Genomic DNA, 19,241 nt, shown 5'->3' on the forward strand with positions numbered 1-19,241 from the left:
TGTCCACGCGAGCCTCGTTCAGCAGCGAAGTCAGCGACTCGTCGTTGAGGTTGCGGTTCGACAAGTTAAGGAGCGAGATGGAGAGGCGCAGCTCACCGGCCAGCGCCATCACAAAGCTCGTCTTGCCGCACCCTGGCGGGCCGTGCAGAAGATACCCGCGGCGGTACGGCACGCCCAGCTGCCTGTAAAACGAGCTCGAGTTGAGAAACTTCTTGACGTCAGCGAGGATGAACTCCGACATGCCCTCCGGCAGCACAACCGATTCAATGGCGCGCCGCGAACGCGGCCGGGACTGACGAGTCCAGCTGCTCCCACCATTCATGTACACCACCGTATGATCGCTGTCCTCTTGCTCGGCAAACTGCTGCGCCTCCATCACAATCTTCTGCAGCACCGTGGCCCTCGTACCGATAGTAGTGAACTCCAACGTTTCAAAAATTTCATCGCTGTAGCCGGGGCTGACGTTGTCGCGCCGCCGCCGCGTCAGCGTCAGTGGGCGGCCCTCGTAGAAGAAGTAGTGCCGCTGATTCGGGCAAGGGCCAAAGAGGCACTCCGCCTGCGTGCGGTCGCTCGACGAGTGGTCGAAGGATGCTGTTCGGGTCAGCACGGACATCTGCTGCACCTTAAACGATTTCTGGCGCGACAACCAGCGCAGCATCCACTCGTAGGCGCTGTCACGGTTCGACACCTCCAGCGAGACGACGAACTTGCGCCGCATGAGGGCTTGAAACATTACCGAGGCTTGGCGACCAAAGGCGCCACCAACAGTGAGCACCCATAACCCAGCACCAGCGCTGAAGTACGGATTGCTGAGCAGCGGCCCGATCGTACGCGCAAGGACGCTGTTGGAGCTGTCCCACCCTGCCGGCAGAAGCCCAGCGAGGTCGATCGGCGGCGACGGCACACCGCTCATGTTCGCTTGACTGAGATGCGCATCTGCGGCGGAGGCGGCCGGTGCGGCTTCAGTGGCGCTGCCGCTGCCTCGCGAGAACATTCTTCAGATCTACCTTTGAGACGTCGAATAGTTTGCGAAAGCAAGGGACAAAGAAACGCCGGCAGCAACAGAGGAGTGCATGTCAGACACGGAGAGAGCGCGCAGGAGGGGAAAGGGTGGGGTGGCGTGAAAAAGTGCAGGGCATGATGTGGTAGGCCGTGCGTAAGAGCGGGCGGGGCGCTGAGGCGCCGCAAAACAACTTCGTCCTCACGGGAAAACGCGGGAGAGGGAGGTGCTCTTGTTGCAATGCGTGCTGCACGGCTTTGGTGCTCGCCGTCACGTGAAGGCTCTCACGCAAGCGTGGCCGTGTGCACGGCGTGTGGTGTAGCTATGACAGAGATTTCTTCCTCGCGTTTCTCGCTTGCTGCCCTCAGTATCGACAGTCTGTCCATCTTGGAGGCTTTGTGGCTCACGCCGCTGCGACGGCGGTGTGGGGGCTCGTCTTCGGGGCAAGACCGGCTCCTGCTCATCACACAGCTGCGGTTGCCTGGGCGGGGTACCCAGCCTCCAAGATCCGGATGCGCCGAAGCAGCTGCTCCATCTGACCGAGCAGGCGGTGGGCGGAGTTGGCAGACGCAGAACCCAATCCGAGCGTTGCGCAGTCATTGTTGCCGCGCACATGAGCGCCACTGTGTGATTGTCGCGGCTGCGGAGGTGAGGAGTGAGGTGACTCGACAAGGGCGGCGCTGCGGGGCGACCGCAGTGCACACCGAGCGTCGCGCGCGGTGAATAGCGGAGTCGCTGTGCGTGATCGCCGCGGCCCTGGGCTTTCTGTGTCGCTGCCGCTCAGGTTGCTGTGCCAGTGCTGGTTGGGGGTGCTGGAGGGCGGTGGTGTCCTCGGACGTGTTGTTCTGCGTGGGGACGCGGAGGTGGAATACGGGGGCTCGGAGAACACAGGTCGAGGTGGTGGCGTCGATCGCGAGCTGCATCCACCGGCTCGCACACAGGCATCCCGAGAGAAGAGAGGCCGCTGTTGCAGTTGCGTCGCCAGCAATTGTCTCTGCAGAGCAAGGGTGCGTCTTCGAGGCGGGACGGCGAGCTGCTTACAGAGAACGACTCGCGGGCCGCCATGTGGTGCAGCGAGGGCGGCCGCACAACCTTCTTCATCCCTGCTACCGCGCCATGCGCTTGCTGGTTCATGGCGAGCTGCTGCTGCCGCCGAGGTGCTCTGGCGCACGGAAGTTGCGTTGCTGCGGCAAGCTGGGAGCCTCTTCGGCGATCGCACAGATACCACGGAGCGTGTGGGCGCGCGGCGGGCATACCCCAGGCGACCTCGTCGCGAGCGGCCAGGAGGCACCGGTGGAGACGCTGCAGAGCTCGGAGGGGGTGGTAGCAGTGACGTGGTGGCCGGATCAGCGAAGTCCTCGCAGTCTTCCTTGCCGACATCTGCTTCTGAATGGTGCCCGACTCCGGTGCGCCCCGCGATGCTGAACACCGCCTCACACCCTCTGCCGCTTCTCATCCCTGCGGCGCCGTAGGCGGCGATGGGCAGACCACGCCGTCGGTCCAGGTGGTACCGCCGCAGCACAAAGCCGTGCGCACGCCAGTGGTAAAAAGTGCGCGCGAGTCGGTTGAGCCGCAAAAAAAGATCTGCATCTGCGTTCATTAACGCTTCTAGAAGTCCTCGACGGCCTGCAGCGTGCTGCACAGCTCTTCGGCGCCACGTGCGCAGGATTCTTCTCCCGCAAAGTTGCTCGCTGACCTTCAGTGCCAGTTCCTCTTGCGCCTGCCTCACAATGAAACACACTTGCATGCGTTGCTGCCACTTGAGAAACAAGGGACGGAGGACGTGGCGGCGTTGCTGCCGCGCCACGCAGGCCCGAATGTGCGTCTCGCGCCGCCATCGTTGCACCCACCGGGCGAAGCAGACTTCAGCCAGTCGTGCCACTCGAAACGCGCGAAGCCGGTGCTCTTGCTCTCGCCGCAGCTGCCGTTCCAGCCACTGCGATCGCCAAGTCTGCCACGCTTGTCGAACCAGAGTTCTGTGCGGCTGTCTTGATTCGATGAAGCTTCTCAATCGTGTGGCGATCGCGCATTGCAGCGCCCACCGCTGCAGTACGCGTTTGAGAAGGATGGTGTTGCGCTGCGACGTGGCGACCCGGGACGTCTGCCGGCGAACACAGGCATCCCTCATGAGCAACAGAGTCGCGGCGCCATGCTTTCGGGCGCGGTGACGATCGGCGACGCACTCCTGGCGGCGCTCCTGCCACCTTGTCCAGACCTGCCACTTCACTCGGCGTGCTCCAATCAGCTGATGCTGGATGGCGCGCTGGGCTTGTGAGAAGCGGGTACTACATTCCCAGGCCCGGAGTACGCGATGCCCCGATGTGGAGATGCGGAACCGCCGCACCAGGGCAGCCGTCTTCCAGCGCCGCAGAAGCGCTCGAAAGTACTGGAGCGCCTTCTGTTCCGTGTAGACGTCGCAACGCGCGACGTCGCGCATTTCCTTTTCACGCTGCAGCATCGCCGCTAGGCGACACCTCCACTGAGCCCAGCACCGCGCTCTCGTCAACTCCCGCTGCTGTGTCTGTATAAGGCGGGCTGCCAGAGCTTCGTACAAGCGGCGATCACGCCAATGCAAAAATGCCTGTCGAAGGACGGTGTTTTCGCGCCTCCGCACCATGACGCGGGCCAGCTCTTCTTGCTTCGCTTCTCGGGCGGAGAGGGCGGGTGCAGAGCTTGCTGCAAGATCGGATGCGGCGGAGAAGCGGCTTGCATCTGCTGAAGGGCCACGCTTCGAGGACGAGGTCGAGGCTGGGGTGCTGGTAGCTAAAGCGTCCTCAGCGCCGCCTCGTCCCTTTTGCGGAGGGGTCTTTCGTTGACGCTCAGGTTGGTTCTGGACACATTCCTCATTCAGGGTGCTTGTGTGCTCCTCGACACCCATGTTGCGTGATGGCAATTCTTGCATCGCCAGCTCGCCACGCAATACGCTGTCGAGTCGGCGTGTCTTTGACGCACTCGCGGCGGCGTCTGCGCGGCCGGTGTACGCGAACACCTCTGCAGCTGACAAGCTTGCACGCTGAGTGTCCTGACTCGGGATCGATGGAGGCGGCGCTGTATCATCTGCGATCGTCGATACGTCGGCAGCCAGCACCCCTCTGAAGCCCCGTGCTGGAGGCTCTCCACTACTCCCGCTATCGACCTTGTCGATGCGCGGCGTGCCTGCCATTGTCTGCGTGGCAATCGTGTACGACAACGGAGCCGCTTCCAAGGCATCGCCGAGCTCCAAAGGCGATGACAGCGCCCCTTCCACCACCTTTCGCACCCCAGCGTAAAGCGGCGCTCTTGTCTGCGGAAGGGGACTGAAGGAGTCCGCTGCCACTGCCGGCGAGTGCGGCTCTTCCACTCGAGCCGACGCCGCTGCGTAAGAGAGATGTGCTACCACCCGCAAGCCGCGCCGCGCACGCCACCGCTCCAGCGCGCTTCTTAGAAGAGAGGTGCGGTGCCACCTCTTGCTCTGCTCCTCCAACGCAACCTGCGCACACCAACGAGGCAGGTCATCTAGAAGCCAACGATGAGCACATCCGCTTTCAAGGGCGTCTGCAACGCGAGAAGGTTGCCACGGCGCTGGCGCGAAGGCTCGGCTGCACTCCTTTCCATTCAGTAGGAAGGGAAAGTAAAGCGGCAGAGGATCAGCGACGAAGACCGTGCGCTGGCGCGCCGCGGACATCGAGTCGTCACGTAGAGCCCCGTCAGCAGCACTAGGGACAGGGGGCCAAATTCCCAAGCCAACGTCGCGACAGTCTGTGGCGGTCCGTTCTACCTCTGCCACACTCAACGCTCGCGATGGCAGCGTTGACATCAGGGAGGAGGGAAAGTGGGGGCTAAGGGAGAGCAGCAGCCATTCGGTGAACTGAACGAGAGCGGTCGCACACCATCCAGACTCGCGCGTGCGCAGCTCTTCGGCGGCCCGGGCTTGTGCGAGTAGCTGCGGTGCCTGTGCCAGAGCTGAATGCCCTTTTATCCAGACACCCTGCACGAGGGACGCAGCCGTCCACGTTGAGCAGCGCAATAGATGTGCCGCCGTGAGGAGGCCGTAGAGGGAGGCGTGGGTGATGCATCCCCGGGCTTCAGTGGAGGAGGACAACACGTGCAACTGTTCCCCGCTGTCTTGGCTTTGGGGTCTGGCAGGGGTGCCGTCATGCGAAGACGTGCGCTGAAAGAGCGATGAGCTCCCGACGTGACATTGAGGCGCGAAGCGGTGTACAACTTCCACGGGAGAGCGCCAGCGTTCACTCATGGCCGTTCGACAGCGACGTAACTCATTTCCTAGCTCCGCCACTCCCGATTGCGAGAGCGCGTAGAGGGCAAAAACGACGCGGATGGCTTCCGCGCAGACGGCCTGGTAAACCACGGCGCACGCCCCCGGGTGTGCCGTTACCAGCTCCTTGGTGGATGAGATGGTAAGGGCGGATTCGTCTACTCGCGAGCTCATTCTATGCGTTTGCCTCTATGAGCGTGTCTATGAGCAACGATGCCTCCTTCAGAGCACGACGGTGAGTCGATTGTCTACTGAGGTCCGCGTTTTCAAGTCTGATGCCAGACCGCGTTATTTGAGGCACAGATGTACACTCCTCCCTGCTTTTCATGACGCTGCGGATGTGCACGTAGCCCCTCCCTCCCCCCATGAAGCTGCTTGTGTGTCGTCAGTCGTGGTTGGGATGGGGGACGAAAGAAAGTGTCGGGAAGGGGTAGTGCGGCCGTGAGCGCGCGCGCACGCCGAAGACAAATCAGACAAGCGAGAGGAGGCGAGGAGGCCGGCAGCACGGCGGCGTCTTTTCGTCTGCCGTCTCACTCACTTTCTCTCACGGACACACACACACACACACACACGCACTCAACGGATCGACCATTACACGAGAATTCGAGAGGAGAAACGAGCACAAGGCGTGGGAGGCTTTCGGCAAGTCATCGTAAGTCGAGTACCATCGCTGTGTTGGTGATGCTACGGTTCGCGATCGATGACCCGATGAAGCCTTTTGACATGCGCTCGAGCAAGCTCACGCACATGGCACAGCTGTACAGCGGCGTCGTATTTGACGCTTGCGCTCGCGTGTGCCTTTCTGGGGGCAGTTCGAGCAGCGTCACTGATGACGCCGTGAACGCATAGGCAGATGCAGAAGCCGGACCCCTTTCGTTTTAGGTAGAGAGAGAGGCCGTTGCCGGAGCACGATCACCGGCAGCAAAGCGACAGGGGAGAGAAGGCGCGATGGAGCGCCAGAACGACGAGACTAAGCAGTGGCACCCGCGCAGGCGCTCGCAGAGGTAGAGGGAATGACATATAAGGAGGAGAGACAAGAAAAACGCAAACACGCGTGCTCACGCCGACGCGTTCCGCAGAACCGAATAATGTCCAGCGTAGGAGAGGGATGGGGGGGTAGGTGTACGTGCGCAGAGGCGAGCGACGAAGTGCAACAGTGCGCGGCACCGCGAACAACCGCATGCGTGCGCACGTGCCCTGTGCCCGTGTGTGTATACGACGGGAAGCGTCACGCAGCTAGTGGAATCAAAGAGAGGAAGGAGATCAACGACCGCCACTGCCCCCACGGCACCACAACGCACCGTATGGCACAGACACCTCAGTCCCGCAACGCGCACCAAGACACATTCTCACAGACGCGCACAGGGAAAAAAAGAAAGTGCGGCTGCTCTCATCAGCCAAAGAAAGAGCCGAACAAAGCCATGGCCACTGAGCCACGAGAGGCCTCAACACCAATCAGGCGCTTCTTGCGCGCGCTTTCCAAGCGTGCGCGTCCGCTTCATCGTGCAGGTGCATGTGCGACTGTGCGCCTCTGCGCGATGCTCTCGCCTCAAGTGATGAAGATGCCCACGGTCGCGTCGAGAGCGTCATGGTTGATGGCGACGCACTTCGAAACCACCTCGCCACTGGTGCGCGCGCGTGGCATCGCCAGCGCGGAGGCGGCCCCGTCGTCCGTGGTCAAGCCGCTCTCCACGCAGTAGAACCTTGTGGGCCTCTTCAAGAGAAGAATCTCCTCGCTCCATACCTTGTCTGCCAGCAGCATCTCCTGCGGAGTTAGAAGGGTGTCCGTGGTCAGCGTGCGCTGCAGCTCTGCTTTCTTCCTGGACTCTGCAGATGCCTCTTCAGCGTCAGCCGCTGTCACGACATCCACCTCTGCCCACTTCTGCAAGCCGTACACGAGCAGATCCTCGATGATGTTCATTATGGCGCTGTCGAAGACGTCGTCGCCTGACTGTGTGTGCAGGTGGTGGCGAGGTATGTTAGCAATGCGACTGAGAACGCACGCCTTGTAGCGTTCTAGCGGCGTCGCAGAGGACGGCGGTGGCGTGCTGTTGCCACGAGTCGATGTAGCGCTTGCCGACTCCGAGGACGGCGCGGTGCCAAGGTGTTGCTCCAGGGTGCGTTCCAGCACCATGCGATCCAGGTACTCGTCTTTCAAGTACATGGCTGTGCTCACGACGCGAGCAACAAGATCTGGCATGGTAGCAGGAGCAGTCGCGGCACCAGCGGTGCCGGTATTGGACGGTGCTTGTGACGGGAACACGCTTGCCGCCCCGCTCTCCCGCTGTTGCTGCTGTGGGGTGGGTGGCGAGTGGGCAGAAGAGGCAGGTGAGGGTGCGCTCCGGCTCAAGTGCTGCCCCACAGGGGTGCTGGCGACGACTGAGCTTGCTGGCGTAGGCTGCGGGGCTGGAGATCGTGGCAGGGAAGGCGTCGGTATACCAGCCACGCTGCTCTTCGGGGAGGCTGTCAATGAAAGCTGAATTGGCGACTTCGGCGGAACCGCAGCGACACGGGGCCGCGTCGCTGGCGTAACCGGCGGAGAGGCGCTAGAGGCCGGCAACGACCGCGAGTGGCCGGCAGCCACAGCCGCCACAGCCGCCACAGTTGCGCCTGCCGCCGCACCGGTGGGCGGGGCGGTTTGCGACGACTCCACCCTATCTGCAGCCGCACCAAAGATGCGCTCGCGATGCAGCAGCACCAGCCGTGGAAACCACTGCAGGGGAAGGCCGTATTCGCGAACAAGGTGCTTGGCGATGTCGACTCGGTTCGTTTCGATCAAGTACTCGACCATCTCCGCGCGGAGGCGAAGCTGCTGGTGGGTGAAGCGGAGGTTTTCGGGTTGCAGAAGGTGCGGGGTCGATGGCGGGCAGACCTGCTGGAGAAGGTGAGCTGCATCGTCGCTTGTGTTCTTGGTGACAGACGACGAGGAGCCCGCGGTCAGCCGCTCGTTTGCGGCATTGCAAGTACCACGAGGCGCGCCGCCTGGGCGATGCTCCAGAGACTCCACGTCTGCCGCCAGCAGCGGTGTCTGCTGCAGGTACGACGGCACCTCATCAAGCAACAGTTCCTGCAGGCGAGTCAGATACGGCTTGTACTTCTGCTTCACGCTTTCGAGGCGCGTGGCAACCTTCTTCAAGGAGGCCCCGGCTGCCGCAGCGTTTGGCGTGTCTGCCTCCCGTTTCTGAAGTGCGGTCACCGCAGAACGCACAGGCTGCAGCTCCTTCTGAAGTTTCTGCACCTCACGCAGCAGATCTGCCATTTCTTGACGAGCAGCCGCCATCTTGTCAATGCGCGTCTTGATCCAGGGTGCCACGGGGGCGATAGAAACGTTCGCTAGTGTGTATGCTGGCGCACACAACAACAGCAACGAAGTGACAGAAACTAACGAGCACAGAAGCAGATAGTCATGCGATAAAGCAAGACAAGGAGGTAGGGGGAGGGGATGGGCTATGATTAGCTGTGTCTCGTCTCCCGCTGTGTTCGATGAGACACAGAGCCCGTGTGCGCGTGTGTGTGTGTGTGCTGAGGACGCTCCCGGCTTTAGTTTTAAGAGGGAGGAGAGAAACAAAAAGGGAAAATAAGCGTCTTTGCTGATGAAGGTTAAAGGAGGTAGCTCTGCCGCCGTTCGTGCATCTCATGTTCTCCGCTCAGGGTGGTGCCCTCGCAGTGCTCGCCTCTCTCCGTGCGTGACTCCGAACCAGCAACGCCGCCCGTTGAAGGCACGTAAAGGCGCCTGCTGCGGCGCTCTGAAGAGGAGCACCCGCCCGAGCTCGAGAGCGAGCGAAAGAGGTGTAGCGAGAGCCAAACTACCTCGGGGTAGCGAGTGCAAGAGGGCTCTTCCAGCACCGGTGCTTTACCTCGCGGGCCACGCCACTTCCGCACCCGACCGTGTTTCTGAGCGCATGCGCACGTGCGTGTGGGTGTTACGTTACAGGCGAGAGGTGGACTCTATGGAGACGCTTTACTACGTTATCACGAGAGAGAGAGAGAGAAAGAGAGCGGCCAACCACCCCCACTGCCGCGACAACAATACTGATATAACACACAAACACACACATATAGATATACGAAACAAAGTAACGCTCCGCGAGGGGGAGAGGGCCCGGGGTGGGTGGGTGAGGGGACATTCCGCTGCCGTCCTTGGCTCTCTGCCCGCACTGCTCGTTTGCGTCCAACCGCCGGGATCCCCAATAGCGGCCGCCCAGCCTTGGCTGACGGAAAGCGAAGTAGGGTATTCAGCATGCCAAGCCATAAAACACATACCATGGCGGCGTAGGGTAATCTTCACCATACAAAGACCAAACCCACACACACACACATATGCACATACACAGATGATCCCCCCTACCTACGGTATCGCCACGGGTGAGACACGCCCTCTACGCGTGCTTTCGCACGATACTCATTGCCCCAGTCGTTGCCCGAAGCGCGTTGGCGATCGCGATCTTCACCTGCCGCACTTCGTTTTCGACGTTCAGCACGTCCTTCCACTGCAGTGGCGCACTGTGTATGCCAACAGAGTCCATGCCACCGCCCACGACCGTGCCCCGGACATCGTGCGCCGTAGCCGAGTCGTACAGCCGGGTCCATTCACTCTCATATGCGCCACCGCGCTCCGGCAGCAGCTCCCAGAGTGTAACGTCCGGGTCGAGCTTCGCCCCATCTGCCGTGGCGGGCAGTAGGGGAGCCTGGGTGTTGCTCGCAGCCGACGCCGCACCAGCACGAGCACTCGCGTCATTCTGTCCCTGCGCATGCGGGGGACGGGAAGAAGACCCATCGAGGTCGAACGCCACCGTCGTGTTCGGGTCCTGTCCAGTTTCTCCACTGTGACTTGCCGCGGTCGAGGAAAGCGGGCCGCCGGAATGCGACTTGTGCCGAGCAGACGACGCCGGGGCGAGCTCCGCCGCAGCTGAGGACTGCGGCCCCGTCTCAATGTCGCGCCCGCCCAAGCGACCATCAGCTGCAGGCAACAATCCCGGCGTCGATGGCATGTTGAAGGCGTCGGAGATGCCGCCCCCACCATGTACTGTTGCCGGCGGAGAGGATGGCGCGTTGGAAGGTGTAGACGACACGGTCGCTCTCTGATCTGCGGTGCTGGCAGCGCCGCTGGCATTGGCAACGAGCGCGCTGTTGCTGAGCGTGTGCGGCCCAGCAGAGGAGGCACCAATGACCCAGGCGTTTGCGGCCACCCGACTCGCGCGAAGCCCGCCACGGTAGTCGGTGTTGAATTCGCGCAGCTGATAGACGGCTTCTTGTGCCTGCCGAAGGGTGTCGGCGAACTCGCCGAGCGGGAGCTCGGATAGATAGCGCACAAAATCTTCCGGCAGGCTGGTGGGGTACGACGACTGCTTCTGCGATGGCCCTGCGGGTGTCATGGGAAGGACAAAGGAGTGCAGCAGGCAGACCATGGCGTGCAGCGCGTACAGGTAGCACTCAAGGCGGAACTCTCGCACCTCTGAAGTGCTTGTCTGCACTAGGGATTGAGCGACGTGACGGACGATTTTCGCGACGAGTTGCCGCTTCTCAGCAGAGTGGCGGAGCATCGGCGTGCTGTCGGCGTAGGGGATGAAGACGCCGACATCCTCGCTGCTGCGCTGTCCGTACTCGGTGTTAAGCAACAGATGGGCAAGATTGCGCACCGTCAGCGCCACGACATCGCGCCCGCGTTCGGCCGCGGAGACGGCGTGCGCTGCGGCGGTGCCAGTCGTCGCGGCCAACTTTGCCAGAACACCCTTCACATCCTCTCTGCCGTTGTCGTCGTTTCGATCTGGGACCGCTGCTCCTGCCGCGGCTGGCGAGGCCACGGATGCGCCTCCAGCGGCACCACCCAAGCCGCCCTCCCCGCTGTCGACGTCTGCGAAGCCGTACAGCTCTGTCGGACCGCGGCGCCACACGTCGTCGCTGCTCAGCATACTCAGCAACTCGGCCAGCGCCATGCCATCAACGAGACTGCGGCAGTCCACCGCCAGCACAGAGCAGGAGAGGGCGCGCAGGCAGTCAGATAGCTCCGCGCACAGCTTCAGGTGCGACGCGCTGAGACGCGCCGATCCAGCGATGGTGCTGCTGACGGCCGCCGGAGCGATGAAGACGTGGTCAATCAGCTGCCGGTTCTCACGGATGAACTTTTGCACGTCGTACAAGAGCGTCGCCGCGTCGCCGAGGGAGGAGAGGAGCAGGTTCACCCACCGCACCACACCCAGCAGAAGGTGCTGCAGCACCTCCTTGTTCTGCTCCACGAGCGACCTGCTCGGGACCCCGTCGAAGGAGGGATTCGCCTGAGAGTAGCCCAACACCACCAGCGTACTGTACTGCCATGCCCGCATCGAGAGGCACGAGTGGAGCAGGCCGCTGTGCAGCACCTGCGAGCTGTGACTGAGGGAGATGACGGAGACGACGTCAAAGGCGCTGCGTAGGTGCCACAGCAGTGCGCCCACTTGCGCGCCGTTGCTGGCAAAGAAGTTACACACTGCATGGTCGGCGCTCTGGAGAAGCGCCGTTGCGCACCGCAACGCCCACTTGCCGAGCCCATCACCGCTTCCGGCGTCCGGGTTGCAGAACTCGTCGCGAATCGGTGCCGAGGCCTGCAGCAGTGCAACCAGGAGCGCCACCGCCTGCTGCGCCTGCAACGGGAGTGCGGCTGCGCCGCTGTCGCTGCCGTTCGCCGGCGCAGCGCCGTTGAGGCCATTGTGTCTCTGCACGGCGACCGTGCTCTCACTGCGGCAGCTCTCACCGCGTCCGCCGGCGCTCGAGCCGCTGCTGCTACAGATGTCTGTGCACACCACGTCAAGCAGCGCCCTCTGAAAACGCCACACAGCCACGTCGTCAAGGTTGACACCGGGTGTCTCGGCGAGGCACAGAAGACTGAGGTACAACTCTGCCCGTATCGTCGCGATGCGAGTTCCCCAATGCACAAGCGCGCGCACCAACGGCTCCAACAGCAAGGTTGCATCAGCCACCTCCGACCTACTCCAAGACGCGCGCGTGGTACTCTGCTCACCCGCCACCGACGCAGACTCTGCACCGCTGCGCTCTGCTCCGCGCTGCTGCAGCAGCGCCTGCGCCAGCTGCGAACGGTTTGCGGCGCTAAAGAAGTTAGTGAGCTCGCCTGCGTGGGTGGCGAACGGCTTGCCGATACCGACACTCGCGTTTCCTCGCGTCCCTCCACCTTGACCACTCCAATGTTGACGCGTGACGTGGCGGCTCTCGTCGCGCGGCCGGCGCTTCCCGATTATGACCTCTCCCTCCCCGCCACGGCCATGGGCGGGCACTGTCGTGACCGTCATGGGCTGAGCTGACACGCGTGGGACGGTGCGACGCTCATACCTGCCGTGTAGATACGACGTCGCGCGTGCCGCATCAAGCGGTGCACAGCCGCTTCCCTGCACTCCAGGATAGTCTCCGCTGCACTGGTTGTACAAGGCCGCCTCCGCTTCTGCGTTCTGCGGCACCGTGAGCGACAGCGCCACCGACGCACAGACCGTCTGCCGGAGGTGTGCCATGACGGTGGACAGACAGTGGCACAAGCGAACCGCCACTTGCTCCTGGGCTGCTGCGGTAAGCCGCGTCGTGGCGTCCAGCCCTCTTAGAATGCACAAGGCAAACGAGCGCAGTCGTGACACCGACAGGCCCTTCACGACAGAGCACGACACACTCACCAGCTGGCACCAGCCCTCCACAAAGCTTACGCCTGCCGCGTAGGAGAAAAAACAGTCGTTCGCGGCAATGAAAGGGCGCAGCCGGTCGCGCAGCTCAGACATGGTCATGGATGGCTTGTTTGCGCGCGCCTGCTCCGCCTGGATTGCGCTATAAAGGCTCGTCATGTCATACTGCACGACGCCGTCTGTCGCAGCGGGCACCAGGTGGCTGAGCCCTCCAGCGACGGCGGGCAGCTTCTCTGGGAAAGTCGGAAGCACTTGGAGCGCCTGTGGCAGCCAACTCGTAATGTCAACGGCGGCGTCGCGAGACATGACTGCCACATCCCCCTTCCACTGACGCTCCTTGCCCTCGTCTGTGTCCCTTTTGGACGGTGCGCTCGCATGTGTGTCGCTGTTGTAGCCGTCTACCTCGTGGAGACTGCGAACACCGCTGTCCTCCATGGCGGTGTATTCACAGTCGCTCGGCGCGGCGGCGCCACCTCCCGCCAAGGCGCCGCTGCCGCTGCCAAAGGGGTGGAGGAGCGACAGCAGCACCTCGACCGCGATGGACGTGATGGTCGTGTTTTGCGCAAGCCGGAGGCTCTCTGGGGCTGTACGATACGTGTAGCACGCCTCCAGTGCCAGGAGTTTGAGCACGTAAGCGTACTTGCTGAGTGCGACCGGGGTGCACTGACTGGCTCGGTAGTGCTGCAGTCGCAGGAACAGTGTCTGGCAGACCGACTCCAGAAACGGACGAATGACAAGGGAGCCGTAGAGGCGGTTGGCTCGCAGGAGGTAAAGCAGCTTCACGTACTTGACGGCCAGTGCCGGATGCGCGTGCTCGACCTCGCAGTCGCAGGCACCCTCAACGACGGAGGTGAGGAGGGTGGTGCGCCACCACCGAGGCTCGCCGGCGGTGCCGTCCCCGTCTGCCGCGCCGCCATGCGCGGATGCCGCCTGCGCGGCTGCGGGGACGGATGGCTGTCCCCACCGGTCGCGGCGAGAGAGCTCCTCACCATAAAAGCCGCCCATCCACGCGGTCAGAGACGGCTCCGTCACGTCTGCGTGCTGCATGAGAAGGTCAAGCAGAAGCGACTTGGTCTCCGTAAGCAGCGCGGCAGACCACCCGGGGACGAGCTCTGACGGTTCAAAGTCGAGCTGCGCCAGCTCTGGCGGCGCCTGCACCACCACTGGCGCAGTGTTCAGCGGATGCAGGAGCTGTGCAAAGGAGTCCAGGACTGCGGCGTACTTGTGAGTGAGCCCGGCCCAGTAATGCGCCGCCTGGTTGGCCGTATCAAAAGGGAACAACACTAAGAGCTGCAGGGTGGTCTTCGTCATGAGGGTGTCGTGCAGAGAGCACATGCCCAGCACGCGCACGGCGAGATCAGTGTTGAGAGTTGTGCGGTTGTCAAACAGTAGAAGCTCAATCTTTTGTTCTCGCGCGGCCTGGATCGCCGTGATGAGCAGCCGCATTGCCTGGCGCACGGCAGCGCGGTGGTGACTGAGCAGCTCGTACGGCGCATCGCTTGCGTCAAGAATTAACTTCAGCACCTCGCCCACCACGTCTGTCGGGGCCTTGTTGATGGCCATGATAGTGGCGAAAGGCAGCACCGCCGTGCGCGCGCTCTCGCTGCTCCGAAAGCGCACGAGCAGCGCCTGCCGCAGCGCCGCAGACGCCAGCGCCATCACCGTGTACCGCTCATGCGGCCGCGCAAACATGCGTTTCAGAACGCCGCGCAGTATTTCATGCGAGATGAAGTGTGTGACTGTGTTGTACACCGGCAGCGCCGCCATGGACGGCTGGTCGTGCTGGAACAGAGCCGTGGCAAGGTTGAGGAAGCCAATGGTGATGTCGTAGGTGCCTTGCGTGCATTCGCACTGGCAGTGCCCGATGATGGAAAGCGCCTCCTCGTGTACCGCCGGCTCGCGTTGTCCGGTGGCGGACGCGGACGACGACGCGGTGAAGCGGTCGTACACGGCGGGGCTGGCGCTACCGCCGCCTGCGTGCGTATGCTGCTGTGTGCACACCGACGACTGCTGCAACAGGCGGCGCTGCTCCAGAAATGACCAGACGAGCTGCGCGTCTGCCGCATTCGTGATGAGGGCCGAGATGAGTGACAGTGTGCTGCCCAGCATCACCTGACTTTGCTGCGGTGCCGAGAGGAACGCCAGGGCGAGCGCGAGGTTCATGTGAGCGCTTACGATGGGCTGCAGCGTAGGATGGCGAAACAGCTGGCGCAGCAGCAGAAAAAAGCTGGCGATGTAGTGGCGCTGACACTTGCGCGCGTAGGCGCGGGTGAACTGCCGGTGCAACGCGCGCGGCACCCCGTTCACGCCTGGCACTGTCGACAACAACGCGTACATGTCGTCACCATCGGCGGCGCCACTCGTCGCAGACCCGCCAGAGGACTTCTGCGCCGCCGCTGCCAACGCCGTGACTGAAGCTGCGCCGCCGTCGCTCCCCACCGCCCCGGAGGCGCCAATCACGCCACTGTTCAAGCCAGCACACTCGAGCGCCTGACTCACCAAGCTGTGCCACTGCATCTCGCCACACTCTGTCTGCGCATCCGTGAGGAGCACGACAACTCGCTGCGTGTACTGCGGGTTGCGGCCGATCATCGCCATCACCTCTAGAAACTTGGTCATCAACTTCAGCGTGTAGTTCTCCCACACGGCGCCGAAGCCGCCGATCGCGCCACTGCTGTCGCCACCGCCGGTGCCCACGGCGGCCGAGGACGCGTTGCTGCGCTGCGTGGCGAAGACTTGCCGCATGTGCTTCACAAAATTCTTGAAGATGAAGAAGGTCGCCGCACAGTCGGAGTCTAGGTCAGGGTTCAGCACCTCTGGTGGCAGGTGCTGCAGGCAAATCGCGAGTGCCTCGAGCAGGTGGGCCATCTCGGACGTGAACGGCTCCCCGACCACCTCACCAGCAGCCCCGGTACGTGTCACCTTCAGCAGCCACGCTTCCTCGCCGTTCGTCTCCTCTGGGCGGCTGTGCTGCACTGCGCCGCGCTGCTGGTAGCCGTAGTACGCCTCCAGCGCCGCCACGCTTCCGCCACGGTTCACGGCACTGCCGCCGCGCACGAACGAGGGCAGGCGTGGAAGCTCCTCGAGCTGCTCGCAATAGCGCCGGTGTGTGGCGACTTCCAGCTCCGAGAGATGCCGGAGCAGCGGCAACATCTCATCAAAGAGATAGGACATCATCTCGTACGGAGCAATATAGAGAAGGCCAAGAGGGATGGACAGGGTGCGGGGAACCGGTGCCAGCTCCACCATACGCTTCGTAACCTTGCCGCGATGAACCGCAACGCTTGCAGGGGTCGCGGCCGCGTGAGGCGATGACAGCGATGCCATGCGGGCGCCGAGGAAGGCGTCCAGAGCCTTGTCGTAGCCTTGCTCACTCCCTTTGGCGCGGAGGAGGCAGCCTTCTGCCAAGGCCAATACGCTCAGATAGCTGTCGACGAGAACCTGCCACGTGTACACGGCCGCTGAAGCGGACGAGGCGGCCCGACTGCCACCACTGCCTCCAAGCAGCCGTTCTCCTCCACCACCGCGGTGGGCATCCGTCAGCGCGCCGCCGTGGAGACCTCCGCCAGCGCCAGTGTTCGGCGGCTGCACACTCTCACGGAGCTTGCCGCGCAGCGCCGAGACAGTGGCCTCAATGGATACGGCTACACTGGACTGAATCAGCTCATTCAGACGCAGCTCTCCTGTGGAGGAGCGCAGCTTCTTCCACACGGCGACCATGTTCACTATGGAAAAGACGCATAGCCAGATGAGGGTGTTGAGGCAGCACGTGTCGACGTTGTCGCGGAAGGCTGACAGCGGCGTGACTCGGTTCTGCAACGAGTTCTTCAGGAGCACGTACAGCGCATCCATCAGGTCCAGCGCCTCCTTCACCACACTCGTCGTCAACTGAAAGTGACGCGACAAGACGTACAGGCACTGCGCGGCGAGCAGCAGCAGACTCTTGTCTGACCGCTTACGCCGGTTGTCAATGAAGAGACTGGACGACGATGCCTCGCTATCGCTGGCCTGGCTGTTCGCCGTGATGCTCGTTTTTAGGAAGGAGATGAGATTGCTTGCGGCAGACACCGCCACCGCAGCCACCGCCGCGTGCAAGCCCTTCACCTCCTCCACGCTCTCTGTCCACTGTGACGAGGCTGGGTTGCCCACCGGAGGGGCTTCGCTATTGTTGTAGCCGCTGTCGCACAGCAGCAGCGTCTGCAGGAACTCTGAGGCTTGCTCCACCTGCAGACGCCGTCGCTCTTGCTGCTGCTTGGGCTCGCCTGCGCGCGCCAAGGTCGAGTAGGCCGCGCTGGCCGCCGCAGCTGGGGCAGCGCTAATGATGGAAACGCCAGCGAGCGTGGCTTGCGGCGCCACGGTCGCCTGCCACTGCGCGCCTGTTTGCAGAGCTGTTGTAATTGCCTGAGGCACTATAGCTGGAGCTGTTGCGGGGCCCAGTGCGGCAGCCGGCGGTGCTACGGTCACCTCCATTGGAGCGCTGAAGCGCTCCTTGATCTCGTGGGTGAAGGCATCGCTGACCACTCCGTCTCTGCAGACCTTAGCGAGGAGCGCCATATACGGCGGGATAGCCGGTGGCGCCGTGATTGTCGGCGCTGACGCAGGCGCGGCCGCAGCTGAAGCATTACCGGGACCTCCAGCAGCGACAGATGGCTTCCCGACTCCGAACCCGCCTGACACTGGCGGTGAGCTGCTCGTCACTGGCTGTGGCCGCAGCAGGGGTCCTGACGGCGCACTAGATATTCCCGACGGTCGAGCCGCCGTCACCACCGTTCCTGTGTTGCCGCTAGCTGCAGCTAGGGCTGATGCCTCAGCGCCCGCAAAGCCAAATGATGTAGCAGCGCTGGCCTGCGCTGGCTGCGGCGCCTTGTCGGAAACTCCAAACATGTCTCACAGCAATCAGTGGCCGCTAGCGCCGCCACACAGCTGCCTTCCACTGTAACGGCAGAGATGACGCCGGCGCAGATTCGCAGAAAACGGGAGGGAATAGAGATGCTGAGAGGCTGAGATTGCACGGAACAGAACGTTATCCGATGGAGCCACGTTAAAAGACGAGATATTCCCCCCCCCCCCCCCCACACACACATACACGAAAAAAAAAATAGATGGAGAGATACGTAAGAAGAAAACAAGCGACAAACAAGACGAAACGGATGGGGCAGGGCGTGGGGTGGGGTGAAGAAGGAAAGTGGCCAACACTCAAAGCAGCTGGAGAGGGAGAGCCAAGACGCAGTCGCTAGCGCCCTCACCGGGGTCTGAAAACAACAGCAAGCAGAAAAGACGCACGCAGGCACGCGCGCGCACAATGCCGGCTTCCGTACCTGCAGAGCTTTGAGACTTTTGAAGTTGAGACGACAGCAGCGCCACAACTACGGAGCAAAGCCCTTCCCCACTCCACGCACTTCGCCCACGAACTATATTAAATAGATATAGCCACGCTGACCGTGGAACGACTCACACGTGTAGGTGGTGAGTCTTCTGTTTCTCTTTCTCAACGATCAGTCTAGCGTCGCTGCCTCTGCCGGGCGCGCTACTATCGTATTGAGAGTATTTGCACGCACCTACTTTTCAGTGTGCGTCTATGTATGTTCGTGTGTTTGTATGTGGCGGATATTACTGGCGCACTCCTACCCCACCGATACGCAGACATGCATAGACAAGTCGGTGCTCCTTCCCTTTTTTGCGTTTGTGTGTCTTTTGACTCTAATATGAGTCGTCACCACGCACCTGCGACTACAACAACTAAGAAATAATCCGTAGAGTTACTGCATCGAGAGGCGTCAAAAGCCACCACCCGCACATGCAGACGTACGCATGTGAGGGCAACAATAGCCACGCGGTGGTGATGGTGCAGCGCAGCCGTGTACGTTGAGTGGCGGGAAGAGAAAGAGGAGGGACTTGACAAGTATGCCGATACAAGGTGCAAGAGAGGCGATGAGCGCTGCGGCTCTCGAAGTATGCGCGCGGCTGCGAAGCAAAGGCACCGTGAGCACAGGCGCGGCATCTTGAACCACTCGCAGGATGGAGTGGCACACAGGAACATCTTCGGCACCCTCACGCGATGAAGATGCAAGCCGACTAGAAAGTCGGCGTGCACACGCTAAATGCCTTCAAGCGCACAAGTGACGCAGCGCGCAGACTACCTTTGGCCGCTTTCGTAGCTGATGTTACTTGGCTGTACGATGCTGCGCCTATATGCATGTATAGCGCATATTGTGTGTAGTAAAGCATGAAGGCATCTAACAGAAAGAACACAAACGAAAAGAGGGCTCAACACCCATACCCACTCACCCACACACATACCCCCCCCTCCACACACACACGCACC

General features: G+C 62.2%; 4 protein-coding genes across 4 annotated transcripts; all 4 read right to left on the reverse strand.

Annotated features, from left to right (window-relative positions):
- On the reverse strand, positions 1-733 carry LINJ_34_1440 (conserved hypothetical protein; the record flags this gene model as incomplete). The annotated part of the gene is made up of 1 exon (XM_001468478.1): positions 1-733. A coding segment is annotated over one exon (733 nt), but the record flags the coding sequence as incomplete, so codon positions are not given.
- Positions 734-1,463: 730 nt separating this feature from the next.
- Positions 1,464-5,429, reverse strand: LINJ_34_1450 (conserved hypothetical protein; the record flags this gene model as incomplete). Its single annotated transcript, XM_001468479.1, has 1 exon — positions 1,464-5,429. The coding sequence occupies one exon, from the start codon at positions 5,427-5,429 to the stop codon at positions 1,464-1,466; it is 3,966 nt and encodes a 1,321-aa protein (XP_001468516.1).
- Positions 5,430-6,804: 1,375 nt separating this feature from the next.
- On the reverse strand, positions 6,805-8,535 carry LINJ_34_1460 (conserved hypothetical protein; the record flags this gene model as incomplete). The annotated part of the gene is made up of 1 exon (XM_001468480.1): positions 6,805-8,535. The coding sequence occupies one exon, from the start codon at positions 8,533-8,535 to the stop codon at positions 6,805-6,807; it is 1,731 nt and encodes a 576-aa protein (XP_001468517.1).
- Positions 8,536-9,634: 1,099 nt separating this feature from the next.
- On the reverse strand, positions 9,635-17,470 carry LINJ_34_1470 (conserved hypothetical protein; the record flags this gene model as incomplete). Its single annotated transcript, XM_001468481.1, has 1 exon — positions 9,635-17,470. The coding sequence occupies one exon, from the start codon at positions 17,468-17,470 to the stop codon at positions 9,635-9,637; it is 7,836 nt and encodes a 2,611-aa protein (XP_001468518.1).
- Positions 17,471-19,241: the final 1,771 nt, after the last annotated feature.

This window comes from Leishmania infantum, chromosome 34, assembly GCF_000002875.2.
Source record: "Leishmania infantum JPCM5 genome chromosome 34".
NCBI lineage: Eukaryota > Euglenozoa > Kinetoplastea > Trypanosomatida > Trypanosomatidae > Leishmania > Leishmania infantum.